General features: G+C 38.3%; 4 protein-coding genes across 4 annotated transcripts; 2 read left to right on the plus strand and 2 right to left on the minus strand.

Moving 5' to 3' along the window:
* The first annotated feature begins 1,427 nt into the window (after positions 1-1,427).
* On the plus strand, positions 1,428-5,445 carry LOC142624652 (uncharacterized). Its single transcript, XM_075798312.1, has one exon. It carries the CDS (start codon positions 2,068-2,070, stop codon positions 4,906-4,908), a length of 2,841 nt encoding a protein of 946 aa, XP_075654427.1. The 5' UTR covers positions 1,428-2,067; the 3' UTR covers positions 4,909-5,445.
* Positions 5,446-6,666: 1,221 nt separating this feature from the next.
* On the minus strand, positions 6,667-12,776 carry LOC142623826 (uncharacterized). The gene is made up of 11 exons (XM_075797289.1): positions 12,378-12,776; positions 11,718-11,896; positions 11,304-11,526; positions 11,046-11,187; positions 10,757-10,957; positions 10,380-10,511; positions 10,125-10,253; positions 8,994-9,412; positions 8,643-8,859; positions 7,740-7,930; positions 6,667-7,251 (listed from the first exon to the last, which is right to left on the minus strand). The coding sequence occupies exons 1-11, from the start codon at positions 12,710-12,712 to the stop codon at positions 7,074-7,076; spliced, it is 2,346 nt and encodes a 781-aa protein (XP_075653404.1). The 5' UTR covers positions 12,713-12,776; the 3' UTR covers positions 6,667-7,073.
* Positions 12,777-15,864: 3,088 nt separating this feature from the next.
* On the plus strand, positions 15,865-19,984 carry LOC142624506 (uncharacterized). Its single transcript, XM_075798087.1, has one exon. It carries the CDS (start codon positions 16,495-16,497, stop codon positions 19,324-19,326), a length of 2,832 nt encoding a protein of 943 aa, XP_075654202.1. The 5' UTR covers positions 15,865-16,494; the 3' UTR covers positions 19,327-19,984.
* Positions 19,985-21,690: 1,706 nt separating this feature from the next.
* Positions 21,691-24,245, minus strand: LOC142625415 (uncharacterized). Its single transcript, XM_075799079.1, has 5 exons — positions 23,841-24,245; positions 23,607-23,735; positions 23,241-23,508; positions 22,614-23,150; positions 21,691-22,160 (listed from the first exon to the last, which is right to left on the minus strand). Exons 1-5 carry the CDS (start codon positions 24,243-24,245, stop codon positions 21,691-21,693), a joined length of 1,809 nt encoding a protein of 602 aa, XP_075655194.1.
* Positions 24,246-25,836: the final 1,591 nt, after the last annotated feature.

A 25,836-nucleotide genomic window follows, 5' to 3' on the forward strand; every position in this document is an offset into this window, starting at 1 on the left:
GTAAGTTTTTGTAATTATTTTCTTTTCTTTTTAAGTTTAGAATATATGTTGGATATAAAAGGTATTTCACAAATCTAAAATAAAATGAACATTTATTTATTATACGAGTTAAACATGTGGTGTTAAATGGATCGTTTTAGGTTGTCACAAATAAATTGGCATGTCAAATGTGTCTATTGCGAGTCACGCGAGTTGACTCACTTATAACCTGTTTCTTTTTGTGTTATTTTCGGGTTAACTTGTTTATGACCTAAACTCGCTAAGGCCCAACCCTAATCCGCAAAAACTAGTGTCGGGTTTGTGTCGTGTTTGTGGGTTGGGTTGAACATTGACACCCTTACTCAGATGCCTCTTCCTGTCATGGAATTCTCCCTTTTTATACTCCTTTCCCCCCTTTCATTTCAGCCCTTCACGTGTAAATCAGATTGCTAGTAATCTTAATACTTGTCCTATCGGTACCTTCCTAAAGTCTTTGTGGGTAGTTTTAAGGCTGAAAGTTACTGTTCAGGTATCACTTTCACATTAATGCGGCTAAGGGGATTAGATGCAGATCATTCAATTCAGTGGTAGCAGCTTTCTTCCCAGATATTTCTCATCTCTTTGGTGACTCGCCTCTCATTGAAGTTTATCCTCCCAAGCATGGTTGCCCACTGCCTAGTGTCTAATAGGTGGTCGGACTTTAGGCTCTCGCTTTGTTTGACTGAGTAGGGATTATTCCTCGAACAATGTCACATGTTCTTTATGATTAGCCTTCTTCCTCGGCCCAGTAATTTACTTGTCCGCCCAACTATGTATTTGTCTTTGGGCTTTATGACATCCTCGGGCGCAACCCATGGCCTAGTACCTTATCTGGGCCTTTCAACCCTATAACTAATTTTATATATTTAACCATATGATTTAAGTCTTGAAAACGGATGAATTTGAAGGTATTTTGGGCATCTAAATTGAGATCCAAAACAAGTGAAGATTTTTTATTTTATTTTATAAAATTGGAAAACCCCTTAAATAGTAGTAAAAATAACTATGAAATCAAACTAAATTCCAATTAATTTAACTGGTGAAATTTATTGTTGTCGAATAAAAAATTTGAAATTTAAACTGGACTAATATCAAAAACTAATTATTAAAATAATTTTCTAATATAAGGATTTATCCTAGAGTTGGACACAGTAGAAAAACCATGCAATCAAGGATAGAGGGGCTCCTAGGACAATCAAGAACTAGCATGTATGGTTGCCTAGTTGGACAGAAATCAGCTTTTATACAAAGCCAGCTGATTATTTGACTTTAAGGACCTGCAGTGGGGCCCATCAGAGCTGCTAATATCAGCAATTTTAAAAAACAAAAAAAAAACAAAAGAAAAATAAATTAAATATCAATTAGAAATGTGGTTGGTGGAAGTCAATGTCCTTTCTCACAGTTTGTTAAGGAAGGTTAGTCTGTAAGATTGGAGAGAGAGAGGGAGAGAGAGAGAGAGAGAGGGTCAAAGTGATAGACAGAGTGGGGTTATCATATCAAATATTATCAATACCGGTATGTTTTGGATTTACTACTAACAAAGTAATTGTGCCTTTGATGCGGAGAGTTGTTTCTGCTTTGTTTGCTTTTAATTATATCTTTAACAAACAGTGTCACAGAGAGAGAGAGAGAGAGGGAGAGAGGGTTAGGTCTTTGAGTTTGAGCTCTTTCATGTTTCCTGGGAGTATTTTGACTCTGCTTTCTCTCTATTCTGTGTTGGTTTTTTGAGAAAGCCCTTTTCTTTAACATTGTTTTCTCCAGTGTCTTGTGGGGTTGTGAGCTTCCTAATGAAAGTTTGAGGATCTGGGTTCCAGGATTTGACCCCTTTTACTCTCGATCTTCTTGGGGTTTCTTCAAATTTGTTGTTTTTGTTGTCTATATGTGTTGATTTTCCCAGTTCCCAAACTAATTGATTAGCATTTTTGTTGTGGGGTTTCACTAAAAGGTCTTAATTTTGGGTTTGGATTCTAGTTTTTCATCATCACATTTACTTGGTGTCCAAAAATAGATCTGTGAATTTTTGGGTTTTCTTTGATCTGAATTGCTTTCATGCATATGTCCATATGGAAACCCATTTCCCACTGCGCTGCTCTGCTGTTGGACAAGAAGAGCAGAAAAAAATATGGGTCTGATTCTGCTTCCGAAACCAAGAAGAACTCATCGGTTCTCAGGAAATTGCAAGAGAACAAGCTTAGGGAAGCTCTTGAAGAAGCTTCTGAAGATGGGTCTCTTTTCAAATCCAAAGACATGGAGTCTGAGGCTAACCAAGAAGAGAGCTTGGGGAGGTCTCGTTCGCTTGCCAGGCTCCACGCCCAGCGTGAATTCCTCAGAGCTACTGCACTCGCAGCAGAGCGTACTTTTGAGTCTGAAGATGCCATTCCTGATCTCAATGAGTCTTTCTCAAAGTTCCTCACTATGTATCCCAAGTACAAGTCCTCAGAGAAGATTGATCTGCTGAGGTCAGAGGAGTACTCTCACTTGTCCCCAAAGGTATGCCTTGATTACTGTGGGTTTGGCTTGTTTTCTTATGTTCAAACTCTTCATTACTGGGAGTCTTCTACGTTTAGTTTATCTGAGATTACTGCAAATTTGAGTAATCATGCGTTATATGGTGGTGCGGAGAGAGGGACTGTTGAGCATGATATAAAGACTAGGATTATGGATTATTTGAACATCCCTGAGCATGAGTATGGCCTTGTTTTTACTGTGAGTAGAGGGTCTGCTTATAAATTGTTGGCCGAGTCATACCCTTTTCATACGAACAAAAAATTGTTGACGATGTTTGATTACGAGAGTCAGTCTGTGAATTGGATGGCTCAGAGTGCTAGAGAAAAAGGAGCTAAAGTGTATAGTGCATGGTACAAATGGCCAACCTTGAAATTGTGCTCCACTGATTTGAGGAAGCAAATTTCTAGTAAGAAGAGGAGGAAAAAGGATTCTGCGGTGGGTCTTTTTGTGTTTCCGGTTCAGTCTAGAGTTACAGGGGCTAAGTATTCGTACCAATGGATGGCACTAGCACAACAGAATAATTGGCATGTCTTACTTGATGCTGGGTCATTGGGTCCCAAAGACATGGATTCACTTGGGTTGTCCCTATTCCGACCGGATTTCATTATCACATCATTTTACAGGGTATTTGGATATGATCCAACTGGTTTTGGATGCCTTCTGATCAAGAAATCAGTGATGGCAAGCCTTCAAAGTCAATCTGGATGTACTGGGGCTGGAATGGTGAAGATTACCCCGGAATATCCTTTGTATCTGAGTGATTCTATGGACGGTTTGGAAAGACTGGCTGGAATAGAAGATGATGAAGTTGCTGGGAATGGTGAGAAAACGTCTGAAACTCGCCAGGGAACACAGCTGCCTGCCTTTTCTGGTGCATATACATCTGCCCAGGTGAGGGATGTGTTTGAGACTGAGATGGATCATGATAACAGCTCTGACAGGGATGGGACAAGCACAATATTTGAAGAAACTGAGAGTATTTCAGTTGGTGAGGTGATGAAGAGCCCAGTATTCAGTGAAGACGAGTCATCAGACAACTCGTACTGGATTGATTTGGGTCAGAGTCCATTGGGGTCTGACAATTCAAGCCAACTAAACAAACAGAAAGTGGCCTCTCCCTTACCACCTTTTTGGTTTACTGGCAGAAAGAACCACAAGCAACTATCCCCAAAACTCTCTTCCAAGATATATGGTAGCCCATTATATGATGACAAGGAGGTTAGCCTCGGGCCTCATGATGACCACCATGTGCTATCATTTGATGCTGCTGTCCTGTCAGTTTCCCAGGAACTGGATCGTGTCAAGGAGATCCCCGAAGAACAATTTGCAGAGACAAACCCCACTGCAGGAAATTGTGGAAAGTGTTTTGATCATGTTCATGTTCAGGAGATCCAAGAAGAACTTGCAACTAGCAAACCCCTTTCTGCTGGGTCCATGTCCAAGTCTCTGGTGAATGGGGTGAATGGATCCCATGTCGATGTATCAACTTCTGCCTGTCAGCATTGCAGCCAAGAGAATGGATCAACCTCTGAAATTTTCCCAGAGGTGAAAGAGAGTGCCATAAGAAGAGAAACTGAAGGTGAATTTAGGTTGTTGGGGAGAAGGGAAGGGAATAGGTATGCTGGTGGTAGATTTTTTGGTGTGGAAGAGAATGAACCATCAAGCAGGGAAAGGAGGGTATCCTTCAGCTTGGAAGACAATCGTAAAGAGCACCTCCAGACATTGGAGCCAGTAGAAATATCTGTAACCAGCCTAGATGATGAGGAGCAAAGCAGTGATGGTGAGTATGCTGAGGGTCAAGACTGGGACAGGAGGGAACCTGAGATAATACCTCGACATCTTGATCACATTAATATGTTGGGCCTAAATAAAACCACCCTTAGACTGCGGTTTTTGATCAATTGGCTTGTGACCTCATTACTGCAACTAAGATTACCTGGTTCCAATGGGGATGACGGTCCAAATCTCGTCCACATCTATGGCCCGAAAATAAAATATGAAAGAGGTGCAGCTGTGGCTTTCAATTTGAGAGACAGAAACCGGGGGCTAATCAGTCCAGAAGTTGTTCAGAAGCTGGCTGAAAGAGAAGGTATCTCACTTGGCATTGGCTTCCTCAGTCACATAAGGATTTTAGATAGCCCAAGACAACAACGCGGTGCTTTGAATTTTGAAGATACTACCCTATGCAGGCCAAAGGAAAATGGCCGACATGATGGAGGAAAAAGCGGATTCATACGAGTTGAGGTTGTTACTGCTTCCCTTGGCTTTCTTACTAACTTTGAGGATGTTTACAAGTTGTGGGCTTTTGTTGCAAAGTTTCTTAATCCAGCATTCTTCAAAGAGGGTGGACTTCCAACAGTAGAAGAAGGTTCTGAGACATAAGACAAAACATGACAATCTTGCCGTTCAAGTATGAGTATAGTTGTGCTTTTGGCTTTGAAAATTCTTGAGAGGAATCTCCCTCAGTCACAGTGGAAAATTGAGAAGCTTCAGAAAGGAGGAAAAAACCTCTGCAAGGATGGAAGGTATTTATTTCTGAATGGCCAGATACCTGAGCCCTTTGCTCTTTCTCAGGACACAATGCATCTGGGTGAATTTGTTAATTCATGTTTGTTATAGCCCCAACTTTTCTTTATCTTTTTTTCAAGTTCAGGTTCTTGTAGAGTTGGCTTTAGAAATTGATATCTTCTCAGGAAGTCTTGGTGAGCTCAAAGCTGAAATTTCTGGACAGAATTTCAGCATGACACTACATTCTGGTTCTGCTCTATACAAAATTAGATTTATTGCTTCTGTAAAGAATTAGCTTAGTGCCTACTGTGGACTGTGGTTTGTACTAGTACTCAATGGCATATTTATTGTTGCCTCAGGAAAAAAAAGGGTCTAGGATCCCCAACAATGCATCACAAAAAGTTGCTATCATTTTTCCATTTTCTTGCACTTACATACCAACCAACCAACTAGAGATCAGGACTTTCATTTTTCCCAGCATCAATGCTACAGACATAAATTACAATTTCACAATTTATATATATATAATGTCTATGGCCGATTGTGATTGGTACAAAATTGAGTTCACATGAAATCATCACTTTTATTACATACCAATTACAACTTGTTACCTTAGTAGTTATGAAAAAATTGAGAAAATTGTGGTTTATATCAGTTGCTTGTCTAAATTGGATTTCATGTTAAAGGCATGATTAGTAAAGTAGGTATCCTTTTCTTGACATAAAAATAAGAAATTATGTTTCAAGCGAAAAAAAAACAAGAAAATAAGAAAGTTTTTTATATTACTGACGAAATCCAATTCGACTTTTGTTTTGTTTTTTTTTATATTTTTCTTTTTCTTTTTCTTTTTGGAAGAAATAATATATTAAAAAAAAAAAGGAACAATTGGAATTGGATTAGATTTAGACCAGGCCTATTCGACCACCAAGAAAGAGTAGTGATTTGATGTTAACAGGAAATAGATATTCTGTGCATAATGCGAAGAGCATTATCAAAATGGAAAAAGTAAAAGTAACCAAAGATTGGCCTAATTTTAAATGTATGGGATCTCTTTTGTCTTTGTAATTATTATAATTGGGCCATACCCATTGAGTTTTGTTCCCATGGAAATATTATGGTGAAAGTAGAATCATTCTGTTTCTATTTTCTTTTGACCTGTGGATTCTGAGTTCTAGGGAAGCTTGAGTGAGAGGGTCCTTTTCGCGAAGTTGGTAGGGTATGATAATCCAAAACCTGTTTTTTCCTATAAAAGAAATGGAAACAAGCAACCTAGTTGAACAAGCTTCAGTTTCAATATATTTTTCATCAGGGAAATCTTTTATACCATCTAAAAGATTGCATTAATGTTGGAGAAAAAATAGGGGTGTTTTACAAAACCGTTCTCAGAGAGCATTTGTGGGGAAGTTTTCTTCTAAAGTAGATTATAGTTATATACATGCTAGTTGGTGACAGTGATCCGTTGACAAACTTGAGATTAAATAAGATGTAGCTGGCTACTAAACCAATGGATTTCATTTGTCAGCATTATTATCAGAAAACAAATACAATAATGGAAACATTAAAAATGGGACCAAATAGTTTCTGTAATTTAATGTCATTATCATAACATTAAAAGATAAGGACACCTTCAACTTCAAGATAAATTCTTTTGTATCATGTATAACCCAATAAGACACATGGAAACATACAGATAACAACCTTGTGATCTCAATTAAAAATTGTATAATCAAAAGTCTACATCGTGCACCTATATTGAAAGCCCTTCCTGTCTTGATACAGTTGGTTCCTTTCTCTAGAATGAACCACCAAGTTAGGCCAGATCATCCACACCCCAAAATGGCGGGCTTCTAGACCATATGACATATAGAAACCAAATGTGAATTGAATGTTGAATAAAGAATCCATACTCTTAGGTCCTGATTGGATCCTAGTTGCAACTCATGGACTCTCGATTTTAAAATTTTGATCCATGAAAAGATGCCTCTCCCCTATTGCTATCATTTGTCCGAGTGACATCAACAGATTTGGTGGAAGAAAATCTAAGATTCCATCGCCTTTATAAGAAATGCAGCCTCTAATGCCGATTCCTTGCACTGCAGATACCTGTTTTCCTCCACTATGTCTGTTGTTAAATTAAGCAATATTGGACGTTTTGAATCATAAATTGTCCGTTCACGAACTCGTGCAACCCATTTTGCAGCTTCCCACACCCCAAATCTGAAACATGTAAAAAATACACAGTCAAAGGCTCATTCTATCTGTTCAGTAGGTCAGCTCAGCACGAAATAAATCTGGACTTAAAACGGCACAATTGACTGATGACAAATATATGCAAGTAGATCTCTGTTCTTTCTTCGTTTTTTGCTTTTTTTTACCCTGGTCGAACAAGTACATGAATATCTGTCTATTCACACTCAGGAAAGAGTTATAATGGGAGCCGTAAAGAGGCCATAATTTAGAGACTACTACTAATTACTAAATATCCGGACCGAAGTCGTCTCACTTCGTGTTCTGGCGCATACCCAGTCGTAGCTTCAGAACCCCGGTTGATATAGTTTACTTCACTGTTGACTATCATACCTCCCTCATCCATCAGCTGGCATATGGTTATCAACTAAGTACTAACTTTGGTTCTGATTTTACTACAATTTCACAGGTTAATAAATATTGCAGAGGAAAACTTAAAACATGATTTAAAATGTTACCGTGTATTGAAAGATGAGGTAACCAATACAGCTGGATAAAGAACATCCTTCTGAATATTATCGTAAGGAGAATACTTCTGTATAGCATGAAACTCATCAACATCCCCTGGGTACCCAAACTCTTCATAGTCAGCAGCCATAAGTGGTAAAATGGGGTAGAGAAGAGTGTTGCTTGGATCCAGAAATGGAACCTGAAACAGATACAGAAGTTGGAGTGACTTACGAAGAGGAATATAACAGATGAATCCAGCTCTACTATAAGTTTTATATACTCACTGTAAAGAGGGTTAGGTTTGAGTTACGTATAATGTAACTTTTTTTTCAATGTACACCACTTCATAACTGAATGTGTTTTTGACAAATCTACCATTGGATTACACAGTCTCATTATTCTTTACATGTTTACAAAATATCAAGATGATTAGAGATTATAAACTTTAAAAAAAAAAAAAGTTATAATTTCAAGTTTTTTGTACTTAAAATATATACAAAACATGAGTTCAGGGATTAAATAGTAAAATAACATCCAACAATCACAAATTTTTGGCATGTGTGTTGAGAACAAAAAGATTGTGTAATCCAACAACGAGATTTTCAATATATTAATCCAATCAAAAGCCATTAAGTAGTGCCAAGAGCCTTGTAACAAAGAGTTATACCTATTGTACCCTAATTATATATATATAAGTGCTGAACTGCCAAAAGTGTTGTTAGCTCAACTACCACTTCCTGGTGTTTCCAACGGAGATGTTTATTGGACTTAGACTTTGGTTTTCGTATGGTGAAAACATAAGACTGTTCTATGCAAGAATGATGAACTCCATTTAATCCAAGCATGCAAACTAAAAGCTATGAAAAAAGAACAAATGAGATTCAAAAGCAGGCATACAGATCCATGCATACCTTCAAAATTGCAGCACGAAATAAATCTGGACAACAATTGATGGCTGAAGCAACCAAAAGTCCTCCAGCACTATGACCCCAACCAGCAAGCTTGTTTTCCTGCACAATCCCTTTCTCAATAAGGAATTTGGCACAGCAAAGATAATCCTTTATGGAATTATGCTTCTTAGCACGCCTGCCATCATGATGCCACTTTTTACCCCCACCACCACCACCCCTGGAATGGATCATCCAGACCATCATAGTTAAGCAATAGGCAGTGAAACAGCACTTGTGAAAAGTATAAGTTTTCCCATGCAGCTAGTTCACAGAATAGCCATAGAGAACTTTAGTTATTAATATGAAACACACCTAACATCAGCATAAGCAACGACCCAACCACGATCTAGAAGGCTTTTCAACTCACTACGCCATCGTTTGTCAAGTAATTCACCGTAAGCTCCATGCCCATGAAGTAGCCCAGGGTTTTGATTCTCTTTCTTGTGTTTGCGTGAATAAACAATAGTCAAAGGAACCACAACCCCATCACAAGAAGAGACATCATAGTGTTCACAAGCATAGAACTCAGAGAGGTCATTCCATGAGTTATCATCTTCAGCATTGACTTCATTCATAGAATTGGAATTTATGATATTTGAGCTTTTTTCAGCAATGCTTGCAGTGGAGGCTCTTCCATACAATATTCGTGTTCTTTCATGAAGAAGATTTTGCTGTTGAATGATATTCCACTTGCCACTTGAGAGGTCATAATCAACCACAGCATCAGGCATCTGAGAAAAATTCAAGAGCATGGGTTTAATTGGATTGGGGATGCACAGAGTCTCATAAAAACGTGAAAAATATATATTTTTTAAATGACACCTCCTCATCATCAGCTTTTAATAGTAGAAACACTAAGCTAAAATGTGAGTTACCAAATGATATGAATTCAGTAATTCAAAGTGCAGAAGCACGCATGCTATGCCTAATGAACCTAACCTCACAGCCTCAGCTACTAAAAACTAAAATTGTAATCAACCAGGAGAATTTTAAGCACCAGAAAGTTAAATATAAAAATAAAGTGCGTGAAACTGCAGCCAAAAAAGTTCAAAATCTCCACTCAATCATTTATAAAAACATTGATCTCCAAGGCCTACCTTGAAAGCCAGAGGCCTAAGATACAGTCTGGAGAGTAAAATCATTTTGTCTGGCATAAGAGATGTAATACATTATGCAACAACTCTGTGACTCTGATATGCAAAAGAGATGCACACAAAGACACACATAAATACTCAAACACATCAGTCTCCTAATAACAACTGATGACAAGTAAATTGAACCTGAAAACACCATTTTCCAATTCACATCTTCTAACCACGTTTACATTAGGGTTAAATAGAGAATTCTGGGCCATTGCCACCAAATACATTTGATATCACAATAATTCATAAAGTGGCATCCTCAATTAATCATCTGAAGAAAAGGACATATTTACTCACATACCACAGGTGATGAAATTGTAAAGCGCATGGTTGATGAATAGAAGTCATAATTAGGCCCAGGTGAAATTTGAGAAACATGTCTTGGAAGAGGGAGGAAATATGGGTTAAGCTCTTTCGGATGAACTGCTCCCTGCCACAAGAGTGAAAAATATTAGAATAAGAATTGTCAAGAGCATGAGATAAATATGGTCATGGTGAAAAGGTTGTTGTCAACACATGATGTGCACAAATGCCAGATTTATTTTCATGTGCCTACCTTCCCAACAGGCAATGGGAGAGTAACTGAACAAATTCTGAATTTTCTACCTTCCCTAGTAATAAGTACCAAGTGTTTATCACTGAAATCAACATCCTCAACAATTAAATCTTCGTCATCAATAAATACACTCTGCAGCAAAAAAAACAGTGATTACTAAAAGAATAAGTTCAATCGTATCATCCATGAAAACCAGCTAAACAATATAGTACATTACTGAAAGTGTACTAATTGAGAGTAACAATCAAGACAGACAAAGAAAAATCATATGGACATAAGGACATAACAATTGAATGCTAATGATCATACTTAAAAAAATCATCACAAGGAATAAAGGTGGCTCATAGAGCATTTAAAGGCATAGTTGACCCACTAACCTCCCATATCCTTGGACTGGAAGAAGCATCAACAGGACTACGAAGAAGATAATGATAATCAACTGATTGGCCCTCTTTGGTTGCATCTGTAAATAAATAAAGGTATCCTTGATGATGCTCAACTATGCAGTGGGCTAGACCTTGACACTCCCAAACTAATGTCATGCCAGACAATGGATCAGCTGCATTTATCAGAAATACCTAAAACATGGTCACTATCATTATATCATCTCAATAAATTAATTTTAAAAGATCCTTAGTCTATAACAATGTGTTTTCCATAGATCACCTTTGAAGATGTAGTAGAGAATGTATTCACAATCACAAATCGGAAATCCTTAGTATGTCTAATGTTAACATAAACATTTTCATCTGATTCTTCCAGAAGCAACACATCTTCATCAGTTGATCCGATCATGCTACAGTATATCCTGATGACAAGAGAAAAAAAAAATGCCAACTCCATTTTTTATAAATCCAACAGACAACAAACAAATTACAACAAAATGACATAAAAGAGAATTTCTATAATCCAACAGTCACACACCGGTACGGCCTCTTATTATTATCTGTAACAACATAGATCAATGCTTGCCCATCCTTGGCCCATGCCAAATTCGAAACACGTTCTGCCTGAGGTTTACTACATAACGAACCGGAATTCAAATTCCTTACAGACAACCTGAAGTAGTCATTATCCTTATCATACATAGTATACGCAAAAAACCGGTGATCTGGAGATACTTCTGATAACTCTTCATAAGCATAACCTGTAAATGATTGAGACTAAAATGAAATTAAAACTGTGTAATAAGTTCTTCATTTGGTTGGAACTTGGAAAATATTGTAGGAATGGAATTTAAAAATGCCATTCTATGCTTATAAAGCATGTGCTAGTGAACTGAAAACTAGGTAAAGTGTCTTGTAATGTTTTAGTTCCTTAACAAAAATGGTTTTGCACCTCCAAATCTCTCGGCTTCCTGATTGTAATCAAGCAGCTTCTGCTCAATTCTCTTCCCGGACGTAAAATCAAATCCAGCTGAAGGATACTTATGAGAAATGAACTCCTCATTCAAGTTTGCTAATCTCCGACATAGTACTGCATACTGTTTTCCTTCTTCCACTCGTCGATAGTACAACCTGTGGCAACCAAATCCACCTCAAAATAGTAAACATAACAAAAACAACACTAATATACTTTTGGCTTTATTTTCATTTTGGCCCTTTATGTTTCAAGATTTACATTTTGACACTTCATATTTGATTATGCAATCATGTTGGCCTTACCGTCCATTTCTATTAGTAACCGGGTCCATTAAAACTTCATTTATGTTGTTATGTTCATTAGGACACATATAAGTCAATTTTGTTAATAATTTTTTTTATTTGATAAACACACTCAACACCAAAACTACATGCGGCAGTTAGTATATCACATAAGTTCCATCTATTAAGACACATCATCCGAATAAAATGAGGTGTCACCAGAATACTAACCGATATGATGACATAAGCATGAAGGGTAAAAATGAAAATTTTGAAGCATACATGGTAAAGAATGAAAACTAACCCCAAAAGAAAGTAAAAAGAAGAAAAACACAAAAGACAAGACATGACATACCAAGGGCCCCAGCGGAGGGGAGGGGTGGAGAGGTCGAAGGCGAAGCGAGAGGCCATTTCGGATTGGAGTTTGGCTTGGAGGCTCTCTGTATCGGACATGACAGCCTCCGTGTACTTCTCTTCTTGCTCCATGTACACGTCCATGTGCCGCATCGCTACTTTGTCGCTCAGGTTCGACATCCAGCTGTACGGGTCTTCCCATGTCGAGTCGTGGAACGTGAAGCTCTGTGGCTTCCGTGGTGGCTTCGGGGGCGTCGGAGGGGCTGGTGGGGCTTGCGGCTTTTGGGGCTTGTAGTGAGCCCACCGGCGGAGGAGGCGGTGGCCGTGTTGCCGCATGGTATAGTTGGGTTGAGTGAGAGGAGCTAAGGAGGGGTTTGGGAAAATGGCTTAAGGGTTTAACAGTCCATGACAATCGACCAAAATATGGCCCATATAATTGCGAACTAGGGCCAGGCCCACCTCGTTTAAATTTTTTTGTTTGTTTGTGCTGTTGTCTTGTAGTTGTAGGTAGACTGTTACACTCAATTGGTTATCACATTCTCCTACGTAGGATAGGAGAAGGGGACTGAGACTAGCATGAATATTTGTTTTTTTAGAAGAGACTCACAGGAGCCTTTCTTTTTTCTTTTTTTCTTTTTTTAAGAAGCGACTCACATGAGTTTTATTTTTTAGAAGATACTCATGAATATTTTTTTTTATAGAAGAGACTCACATGAGGAGTCTTTTGGCTAAAAATTGCAAAAAATAGAGTTTATTATTGTTATAGGTACTGTTCAAAGTTATTTGGCAAAATAATGAGAGAGACTGAATTTCGGCAATGGTATTACTGAAATTGCAAGAAAAAGTAGAACGTGTCAGGGGAGAGAGAAAATTGAATTTCAGTAATGAGATTACCGAAATTCTTGTCTTGCCCTTACTCCCAAGCCTGCCAGTGAAGTGCCCAAAATGCTGAAATGGAAAACCAATTGTGGCAATGGCATTGCCGAAAATGGGAAGAAAAAAAAAAAAAAAAGAATTGTGGCAACCAAGTTGCCGAAAATGGAGGGGAAAAAAAAAGATGCTACGTTCACAACATTTTTCACAACAAATTACAGGTGGTTAGTTGTTATTGGTTTAAATTTGAACCTAACACTAAAATAACTTTTTTGCCCCAATAATAACAATAAGTAACAACTTGCCATTTATAATTTGTTGTAAAAATATTGTGAAAATGTTGTGGACGTATCATTTCAAAAAAAAAAAATTGTGGAGCCGAAATAGAAGGAAAAGAAAAGAAAAGAAAAGAAAAAAAGTGGCAATGGCATTGCCGAAATAGAGGGAAAAAAATTGTTTCCCTCTATTTCGGCAATGCCATTGCCACATTGCCACTTTTTTTTTTCTTTTCTTTTCCTTCTATTTCGACTCCACGATTTTTTTTTGAAATGATACGTCCACAACATTTTCATAATATTTTTACAACAAATCATAAATGGCAAGTTGTTACTTATTGTTATTATTGGGGCAAAAAAGTTATTTTAGTGTTAGGATCAAATTTAAACCAATAACAACTAACCACCTGTAATTTGTTGTGAAAAATGTTGTGGACGTAGCATCTTTTTTTTTTCCCCTCCATTTTCGGCAACTTGGTTGCCACAATTTTTTTTTTTCTTCCCATTTTCGGCAATGCCATTGCCACAATTGGTTTTCCATTTCAGCATTTTGGGCACTTCACTGGCAGGCTTGGAGTAAGGGCAAGACAAGAATTTCGGTAATCTCATTACTGAAATTCAATTTTCTCTATTCCCTGACACATTCTACTTTTTCTTGCAATTTCGGCAATACCGTTGCCAAAATTCAGTCTCTCTCCTCATTTTGCCAAATAACTTTGAACAGTACCTATAACAATAATAAACTCCATTTTTTGTAATTTTTAGCCAAAAGCCTCCTCACATGAGCCTTTTTTTTTTTTTAAGAAGAGACACATGAATATATATTTTTTTAGAAGCGACTCACATGAGTATTTAGTTGGCTAGTTGCATACACCTACTTTATAATAAGCTTTAATTTTTTCATTTATACAGTGACATTTAAGATTTAAATCTTTATCTTTAATTATTTAATTATAAAAAGAAAGAATAGTGCCCTTTAAAGATATACTAATAGTTAATATTTATTTAAATATTGATAATATGATAAAATTCAATTTTCTTATTTCAAAATAAATAAATAGGATTTTAGAAACTTTAGTCCCACAGTTACAAATATAAACAAACTTGAGCTTATTTAACAAGAAAATAAACTAAAATTTAACATGTATAATATTATTTGGTAATGAGTTCGAACTCATTTTGTGTTTGAATTAAAATTAAATGAACAAGATTGACTTTTAATGCTAAGTTCGCTTCGTTTATCACCCTAAATTTTCACTTGACCAAAAGAGTAAAAGGCTATTTTTGTTAAAAGTGAGAGATCTTTTACTAAAATTATTATCCTACAATCAAGTCTTGAATGGGCATAGGGTCAAACTTGTTTCTTATCGAATCAAAATTATTTTAATATTTTAATTATATTAATTATAATGTCATCAGTTCAACTATCGGTCCAATCCAGTTGGACCATAAAATTGATAACTAGTCTATTTTTTGGTTTTTTATTCGTTTTAATTTTTTAAACCATGTTATCAACCCCAATGTTGTTCATGAACAAATTTTTATTTATTTGGGCGCGAATGGCTTATCAAACCAGAAAGAAAACAAGGTTTTTAGCTTTAGTTTGTGGTCACTTGTGATCTATAAATGTATGTTGAGGGAGGGGTGGGACTTAGGACAAAGTATACTACGTATAATTTTATATTCATTATAGAAAGTTGAGGAAAGTTTTATCCCCTAGTTTTGTATAATTTGATTTTAAAAAATAGCATCTTTTACTTTTACATTCAAATCCATTCCTTTTTTAGCGGAAAACTAGTCCCTCAAAGAAGTACATGATTTCCCATTAAATCCTCCTCCTCTCCCAAAAGCTCTGTAATTTATCACTTATTTTAATGAGTCAAAAAAAAGTTGTTTAGCGAATCAAGCAACCATTTCGAAAGGAATTAGGAAAAGAGATCTGCTTCCAACAAGAAGAAAATTGCAATAATACAATAAAGGAAACATATTTAAATCAAACTTGTAAGATTAAAAAGAAAGCAATGAAAGATTCATGGAGGGGCTTTGGTTGGACCATCAACTTAATATATACGGTTGTCTAGTTGGACAGAAAACAGCTTTTACACAAAAGCCAGCCAGCTGATTATTTGACTTTGAGCAGCTCCACTAGACCCCACCCCACCATACCATAACAAGCAATTACTAAATTTCTTGAAATAAAAAAAAATAAAAAAAAACAAAAGAAAAATTAAATCAAATTAAAGTTTTATATATAAAAATAGAATGATTTACAAATTGAAATTGGGTTTTGTAGAATTCCAGTGTCCTTTTCTCACCATTTTAAAGCGAGTTTAATGTGTAGGATTGGAGAGAGAGAGACTGAGAGAGAGTCAAAGTAATATACAGAGGCAGAGCCAAGAGAGAGAGAGGGAGTGGGGTTATCAGTAGCAATGGTATGTCTTGGATTTACTACTAACTAATAACAAAGTAATAAATGAGCATTTGATGCGGAAAGTTTGCTACTTTGTTTGCTTTTTAATTGCTCCTATATGTTTCAAGGGTTAGGTCTTTAAGGCTTGAGCTCATTCATTTCAGCTGCTTCGTTGGGAGTATTTCATACACAGAGAGAGCAAGGGTTCGTTTTCTAAGGAAACCCTTTTTTTTTTTTCTGAACATTGTTTTTATTCTCAGTGACTGTCCTGTGGGGTTGTGAGCTTCTAGTGTAATTTTTGGGATCTGGGTTCCAGGATTTGAGCCCTTTTAGTCTCTCGGTCTTTCTTGGGTTTTCTTCCAATTTGTTGTCTTTGTTGTCTATATGTGCGAGTGTGACCCTTCTCTCATTGCATTTCTGTTGTGGGTTTTCACTTCTCAGCCCAAAATTGTCCACTGAGGTCCTAATTTGTGTTTGGACACTCAAATTTTTCAAATTTACTTTTTAGTCCAAAATTGAATTTTTGAGTTTTTGGGGTTTCTTTGATCTGAATTGCTTTCATGCATCTGTCTGTATGGAAACCCATTACGCACTGCGCCGCTCTTATTTTAGACAAGAAGGGCAGGAGAAGAAAAGATGGGTCTGAACATTCAGGTGTTGAAACCAAGAAGAAATCATCGATTCTCAGGAAACTGCAAGAGAACAAGCTTAGGGAAGCTCTTGAAGAAGCTTCTGAAGATGGGTCTCTCTTCAAATCCAAAGACATGGAGTCTGAGACCAACCAAGAGGAGAGCTTGGGGAGGTCTCGTTCGCTTGCCAGGCTCCACGCCCAGCGTGAATTCCTCAGAGCCACTGCACTCGCTGCAGAGCGTACTTTTGAGTCTGAAGAATCTATTCCTGACCTCAGTGAGTCTTTCTCAAAGTTCCTCACTATGTATCCCAAGTACCTGTCCTCGGAGAAGATCGATCAGCTGAGGTCAGAGGAGTACTCTCACTTGTCCCCAAAGGTATGCCTTGATTACTGTGGGTTTGGCTTGTTTTCTTATCTTCAGACTCTGCATTATTGGGAGTCTTCTACATTTAGCTTATCTGAAATTACTGCAAATTTGAGTAATCATGCATTATATGGTGGTGCGGAGAGAGGGACAGTTGAGCATGATATAAAGGCTAGGATTATGGATTATTTGAACATTCCTGAGCATGAGTATGGCCTTGTTTTTACTGTGAGTAGAGGGTCTGCTTATAAATTGTTGGCTGAGTCATACCCTTTTCATACAAACAAAAAATTGTTGACAATGTTTGATTATGAGAGTCAATCTGTGAATTGGATGGGTCAGAGTGCTAGAGAGAAAGGAGCTAAAGTGTATAGTGCATGGTTCAAATGGCCAACCTTGAAATTGTGCTCCACTGACTTGAGGAAGCAAATTTCTAGTAAGAAGAGGAGGAAGAAGGATTCTGCGGTGGGTCTTTTTGTGTTTCCAGTTCAGTCTAGAGTTACTGGGGCAAAGTATTCGTATCAATGGATGGCACTAGCACAACAGAATAATTGGCATGTCTTACTAGATGCTGGGTCATTGGGTCCCAAAGATATGGATTCACTTGGATTGTCCCTTTTCCGACCGGATTTTATTATCACATCATTTTACAGGGTTTTTGGGTGTGACCCGACTGGTTTTGGATGCCTTCTGATCAAGAAATCAGTAATGGCAAGCCTTCAAAGTCAATCTGGGTGTACTGGGGTTGGAATGGTGAAGATTACCCCTGAATTTCCTTTGTATCTGAGTGATTCTATGGATGGTTTGGAAAGACTGGCTGGAATAGAAGATGATGAAGTTGCAGAGAATGGTGAGAAAACGTCTGAAACTCGCCAGGGAACACAGCTGCCTGCCTTTTCTGGTGCATATACATCTGCCCAGGTGAGGGATGTGTTTGAGGCTGAGATGGATCATGATAACAGCTCTGACAGAGATGGGACAAGCACAATTTTTGAAGAAGCTGAGAGTATTTCAGTTGGGGAGGTGATGAAGAGCCCAGTTTTCAGTGAAGATGAGTCATCAGACAACTCATACTGGATTGATTTGGGTCAGAGTCCCCTGGGGTCTGACAATGCAAGCCAACTAAACAAACAGAAAGTGGCCTCTCCCTTACCGCCTTTTTGGTTTAGAGGCTGGAAGAACCACAAGAGGCAATCGCCAAAACTTTCTTCCAAGATATATGGCAGCCCATTATATGATGATAAGGAGGTCAACCTTGGGCCTCATGATGACAGCCATATGCTATCATTTGATGCTGCTGTCATGTCAGTTTCCCAGGAACTGGACCGTGTCAAGGAGATCCCTGAAGAAGAACAATTTGCAGAGACATACTCCACTTTACAAAATGGTGGAGAATGTTTTGATCGTGTTCGTGTTCATGAGATCCAAGAAGAGCCTGCAACTAGCAAACCTGTTCCTACTGGGTCTATGTCCAAGTCTGTGGTGAATGGATCCCATGTCAACAGATCAACTTCTGCCTGTCTGCATCGCAGCCAAGAGAATGGATCAGCCTCTGAAATTTGCCTGGAGGTGAAAGAGAGTGCCATAAGAAGGGAAACCGAAGGTGAATATAGATTGTTGGGGAGAAGGGAAGGGAATAGATATGCTGGTGATAGATTTTTGGGCTTGGAAGAGAGTGAACTGTCAAGCCGGGAAAGGAGGGTATCCTTCAGCATGGAAGATGATCATAAAGAACAATTGGAGCATAGAGAAATATCTATAACTAGTCTGGATGATGAAGAGCTAAGCAGTGATGGCGAGTATGCTGATGGCCAAGACTGGGACAGGAGGGAAACTGAGATAATATGCCGGCATCTTGATCACATTAATATGTTGGGTCTCAATAAAACCACTCTTAGGCTGCGGTTTTTGATCAATTGGCTTGTGACCTCATTACTGCAACTAAGATTTCCTAGTTCAGAAGGGGATGATGCCACAAATCTCGTCCACATCTATGGCCCAAAAATTAAATATGAAAGAGGTGCAGCTGTGGCTTTCAATGTGAGAGACCGAAACCGGGGGCTAATCAGTCCAGAAGTTGTTCAGAAGCTGGCAGAAAGAGATGGTATCTCCCTTGGCATTGGCTTCCTTAGTCACATAAGGATTTTAGATAGCCCAAGACAACATCGTGGTGCTTTGAATTTTGAAGATACGACCCTGTCCAGGCCAATGGAAAATTGCCGACATGATGGTGGAAAAAGTGGGTTCGTACGAGTTGAGGTTGTTACTGCTTCTCTCAGCTTTCTTACAAACTTCGAGGATGTTTATAAGCTGTGGGCTTTTGTGGCAAAGTTTCTTAATCCAGCATTCATCCGAGAGGGTGGGCTTCCAACAGTAGAAGAAGGTTCTGAGACATAGGTCATACATGCCAATCACTCTGTTCAAGTATGGATATAGTTGCATGCTTTTGGTATTGAAAATTCTTCAGAGGAATCTCCCTCAGTCACTGAAAGATTGCGAAGCCTAAGAAAGGTTGAAAAACCTCAGCAAGGATAGGAAGGTATTTACTTCTGTGTCCAGATACCTGAGCCTTTTGCTCTTTCTTAGGACACAATGCATGTGGCTGAATTTGTTTATTCATGTTTGTTATTGCTCGGAGTTATCTTTTTTCAAGTTAAGGTTCTTTTAGAGTTGGCTCTAGAAACTTACATCTTCTCAGGAAGTCTTGGTGAGCTCAGCTGAAATTTCTGGACACAATTTCACCATCGTATAACATTCTGCTTGTGCTCTATACAAAATTAGATTTCTTGCTTCTGTAAAGAATTAGCTTATTCTGCCTACTGCAGTTTATAATATTAATACTACTCAATGTTATGCTTATTTTAATCTTCAAGAACTCCTACATGTAATCACAGTGAAAGTTGCTACCATCCTCCATTTTGTAGCACTTAACTACCAAGCAGCCACAGAGCAAGGACCTTCATTCCTCACAGAACCTTTTTTTTTTTCTTCAAATTGACTTTGTTGAAAATTCCTGTCTGGATCAGTTGCTTGTCTAAATTGATTATAGGTCAAAGGCATTATTAGTAAAGTAGATGTCGTTTTCTTGACTTGGATAGAATATGAAGTTTATGTTACTGATGAAGTCCAATTCGACTTGGATTAATCTTTTTCCTTTGTTGGAGTGTATGTATATATATTAAAAAAGAAAAGAAAAAGAAAAAGGGGACAATTTGCTCTGACCAGGCATAGTCTACGGCTCTACCACCAAGAAAGATATATTTGATATAAACAGGAAGTAGATATTCTTTGCATAATTTGAAGGGCATGATCAAACTGGAAAAGCAAAAGTAACCAAAAGAAAGGAAAAACAAAAGAAAAAAAGAAAAAGTAACTTAAGATCGGCTAATTTAAATGTATGGGATCTCTTTTCTCGTTGTAATTATCATAATTGGGCCATACCCATTGAGATTTTGTTCCCATGGAAATATAATGGTGAAGGTAGAATCATTCTGTTTTTCTTTTCTTTTGATATGTGGATTCAGTGTTCTAGGAAACTTGAGAATCTTTTTTTGTGTAGTTGGTAGGGTATGGTCATTGCATTGCTTCTTTACTAGTCCTAGAACTTGTGAGAAATGACCATACAAACCCTATTTTTCCTAAAAATCAAGCATAAGAGGCCATCTCATACCTGTAACAAAACGGAATTAGAGATGGATGAGACGGGTGTAATGGTCTTCATATAAGAGAAGGTAGTTGGTATTAAATGATACTATGTCAGCGGTATGAAAATTCAATAAGTATGAGACATGTCAGTAAAAAATAACTAATTTTCTAACAAATGAAAGACATTTGTTAGTGGGTAGTTATATTTGTATACATTTCTCATTTATTAGATTTTGATACGGATGACATGGTATTATTTGATACAAAATACTTTTTTGAACATTAGTATCGAAATGATAGACCTCAACAAAAATTTCAAGACAGAATCAAGACTTCTATAAGAATACAACAATGGAAATATAATGGGATCAACAAGCTTATGGAAGTCAATAGGTCATTATCATAAGTATAGATTAAAAGATAAGGACACTTCCAACTTCAAGGTAGATTGTTTACAGATGGCAAACTGTGACCTCGAATTATATTATTAAATAAAAATTAAATCATGATCAAAGTCTATTTCGTGCACATACTATAGAAACTAGAAAGCCATTCCTGTCTTTGATACCGTTGCCTGCTTTTTCCAAAACTAGTCACAACTCACAACCCCACTCAATGATGCCTGAGAATAAATAACTATTTTGTTTTTTTTTTTGATAAATAACGTAAGAATATTATTAATAATAATAAAGAAATTGCCAAGCCGAGTACATTGGGATGTACTATGAGGGCAAAAATCAAGAAACAAAAGAACAACGGTCAAGAAAAATAAAAAAGGAAGAACAAGAAAAATGAGAAAAAACCACACTCCATTCAAAGAGAGTGTAAGAAAAAAGACTTAATCTCCAGCAAAGAGCGTTCGCAGCCCTCAAAGCTTCTAGCATTCCTTTCTTGCCAAATGCACCAAATCAAGCAGTGAGACACTAATTTCCAAACATCAATGTGACGATGTCACGCAAACTTTCATTGCCAAGCCTCAAACAACTCAAGAACAGTACGAGGCATAACCCACTGAATACCAAACAAGCAGAAAACCAAAGACCACAACTCCCAAGCTATGGTGCAATGAAGTAGAAGATGATCCACTGACTCCCCACACCTCTTACACATACAGCACTAGTCAAACACTATCACTCGTCTTTTACGAAGGTTGTCTGTTGTTAAGATCTTACCTAAGGAAGCAGACCAAGAAAAGAAGGCTACTCTTGGAGGAGCCTTCGATTGCCATATCATTTTCCATGGAAAGGAAACAAGATTATGAGGGTAGAAAGAACTGTAATAACCTCTAACCTCAAATCCTGTATTCCTTGCAGACTTCCAACAAACCTTATCTGGGCCAAACCCTCGCACTGACAGTGACGGGGAATAGACTAGCCCTATAAACCGGTCAAAGGCTTTTTCTTCCCAATCTTGTGGTGGACGACGAAATTGCACATTCCAGTGAAACCTCCCACCAGACCAACCCATAACTTCAGTCACCGAGGAGTCCTTTGACCTACTAAGACAATAAAACTCCAGAAAGGTCTCTTGGAGAGTACAATCCCCACACCATACATGCTTCCAAAATTTCACTCTAGTACCATCTCCTACATCATAAACAAGGAGTTTAGAGAAGTTCAACCAACCATTTCTAATATATCTCCACAAGCTGACCCCATAAGCACTTGTCACCTTCTTCGTACACCAACCACCCCAAATGTTCCCATATTTTGCCTCTATAACCCTCCTCCATAAAGCATCAGTCTCGGTGCCATACCTCCACAACCATTTACCTAGTAAGGCAGAATTAAAATTACCCAACTGTCTTATACCCAACCCCCCATCCTGCAAAGGACTACAAACCTTAGCCTAATTAACTAAATGAATTTTAGGTTCACCACCAATCCCATTCCACAAAAAATCTCTCTGTAATTTCTCCATACGCTTAGCCACCTTACCTGGTAAAGGAAGAAGGGAAAGAAAGTATGTAGGTAAGGATGATAGTGAGCTTTTAATGAGTGTCACCTTACCCCCTTTAGATAAATACATTCTCTTCCAACCTGTTAATCTCCTCTCCATTCTCTCAAGAATAGGGTTCCAAACAGATAAGTCCTTAAATTTTGCACCTAAAGGAAGACCCAAATATTTCAAGGGCAGAGAAGACTGCCCACGCCCCAACAGACCCACCAAAGCCTCTAAATTGGGTACCCCACCAACAGGTACCAACTCAGATTTCCCTAAATTAATACGAAGCCCTGACACCTCCTCAAATCTAGCAAGAATCGCCCTCAAGTTAGCAATTTGAGAAGGTTCAGCATCACAAAAAATTAAAGTGTCATCTGCAAATAAAAGGTGAGACACCATCACTGATGGACCAGCCGTACTGCCCACAAAAAAGCCTGAGAATTGCCCAGTGGAGGCAGCCACATCCGACATACGACTTAATGCCTCCATCACAATATCAAACAACAATGGAGATAAATGATCCCCTTGTCGAAGCCCTCTAGAACTTCCAAAGAAATCATTTGGGCTACCATTGATCAGAATGGAAAACTTTACAGTTGAAATACAATACCTTATCCATTTTTTCCATTTTTCTGAGAAACCACAACGCTGCAGCATATACATTAAAAAATCTCAACTCACATGATCATATGTCTTCTCCACATCCAACTTACATAGCACACCCGGAACTTTTGACTTCAATCTACTATTAATACATTCAGAAGCAATCAAGATGAAATCCAAAATCTGTCTGCCCTTCACAAAAGCATTTTGTGAATTTGAAATAAGTCCATGCGCCACCCTATGAAGCCGATTAGCCAACACCTTAGAAATAATCTTATACATCCCATCTACTAAGCTGATAGGCCGATAATCCTTTACCTCCACAGCATCCACTTTCTTAGGAATAAGGGCAATGGATGAAGCATTAAGACTCTTCTTAAACACTGCCTGAGTATGGAAATTGTGGAATACAGCCATAATTTCAATTTTCAAAACACCCCAACAAGACTGGAAGAATGCCATGGAAAGCCATCCGGGCCAGGTGCCTTATCACCATCACAGTCAAGGATCACCTCAAACACCTCTCCTTCCTCCAAAGGCCTATCTAGCCAACTTGCATCTTCCACCGAGATGCTAGAAAAATCCACATCATCTAAGATAGGTCTGTGAGTCACCTTCTCAAAATAAAGCTGCTTATAAAATTAAGAGATACAGTTTGCTATAGCAGCCGGGTCCGAAGACAACACCCTATCCACCATAAGTCTATCAATACAATTAACCCTCCTGTGAGAATTAGCTATACGATGGAAAAACTTAGTATTCCTGTCTCCTTCCCTAACACAAAGAACTCTAGATTTTTGCCTCCAACAAATTTCTTCCAACAGAGTAGCTTTCTCTAACTCATCACGAATTCTTCCCATTTCCACCCTTTCCTCCGTTGATAATCCCTGACTCTCCTCCCTATTCTCTAGAACACTAAGGTCCTTCCACAATTTTCTAATCCGAACATCAACATGACCAAACACCTCCACATTCCATCTTTTCAAATCATTTTTAAGGAGCTTTAATTTATTGGCCAGAATAAAACTCGGTGCACTGTGAACCTGGTAGGAATCCCACCATGACCGAACTCTATCCACAAAACCTTCATCCTTTAGCCACATATTCTCAAATCTAAACGGCATACTCCCTTTCTAAAAAATCCACCCTCAAGGACAATTGGAAAATGATCTGAGCACAATTTAGACAGCCGTCTTTGAGAAACTGTTGGGAACTTATCCTCCCAATCTGCAGAAAACAAAAATCTGTCCAGCCTAGCCTTCGAAACAACTTCTCTAGAATTTGACCAAGTGAAAGTACCTCATTGTAATGGAAAATCAATGAGACCCTGTTCTGAAATAAAATTAGAAAACTCCCTCATAGCAGTAGTGAAAGAAGTAGACCCCAATCGTTCAGAAGGGAACCTAACCACATTAAAGTCACCACCCACACACCATGGGACACTCCACCAGCTATTCAAGCCACAGAGTTCCTCCCATAACAACCTCCTATCTCGGTGTAAATTAGGACCATAAACACCCGTAAACGCCCATACAAACTGATCTGCCACACTTGTAAACTTACAAGAAATCGAAAATCTCCCCACTGCTTCCTCCATTTTATTCACTACCCGAGTGTCCCACATCACTAACACCCCACCAGAAGCACCACAAGAACCTAAGTAAGACCAATCAACATGTTGGCCACCCCACAAGCTACGAATCACTACTCTATTAATCAGCCCCATTTTTGGTTTCTTGAAGACAAACCACATCTGGCCCCCATTTCCTAATCAAGTTTCTAACCCTGAGCCTTTTATCCTGCTCATTCAACCCTCTAATGTTCCAAGAAATAATCTTCACATTCATTGATAAGACATAACCACCCGCTCAGAACTTGCACTCCTTGCTTTATTTGTATCATACTCAACATTCAAAGATGATAGCAAATTCTTCAGCTCCCACTGACCTTTCTGTCTGGACTTAACCAACTTCGTCTGATCACCCACCACAAGTTTCTGTCTATCTTTCTTTCTGGCCTCTATGGCTAATAACAATCCTGTAATCTGCTCCTCAAAACCTTCCAGTGAAGTGCCCACAGATTTCTTGAAAGCCTTTATCCTATTGGTTACCCATTGTGAAAGTTGACAATTATCCACACTCTCCTTACACCCAATCTCCTTCATAGGACTAGACTCCAACTCCAATGGACCTTCAGTAGCCAAAGGTACCACAACTAATGGCTCATCACCTCCCTCACAAGACCTCAACCTTTCATCAGACTCCCACAGCTCACTTACTAACTAGGGAACCACAGTCAAGGAGTCTACTAGCCCCTCACTCTCATCTGCCCAAGTAACCCTCTGCCCTTCATTAGTACAAGAAACATTACCTGCTACAAACTCTCCCTCTAGACTTGAGCAGACTGACATACAATCTGGAGAACGATACAGTGACAATGGGAGCACTAATTGCCGGCCATCACGCATTTGTAATATCCTGTCTTTGGAATTACCCCAAGACTTATCCAAGTCTCTGACCAATTCCCTTATAGTTGGGCCAGGTAGTTGAACTCCCTCAAAGTCAGAAGTAACCGATCCTTCCAAACCCACAAAATCCTCATCCCCATCCTCCGATGCCACTAAAGAAGACAAAGGCACCAACTCAGACACTATCGGGTCATCAAGGTTCATTACCTGTTCCGATATTGTGGCCGATGACACCACCGGCACCAACC

The sequence above is a fragment of the Castanea sativa genome, chromosome 2 (genome assembly GCF_040712315.1).
Source record: "Castanea sativa cultivar Marrone di Chiusa Pesio chromosome 2, ASM4071231v1".
Classification (NCBI taxonomy): domain Eukaryota; kingdom Viridiplantae; phylum Streptophyta; class Magnoliopsida; order Fagales; family Fagaceae; genus Castanea; species Castanea sativa.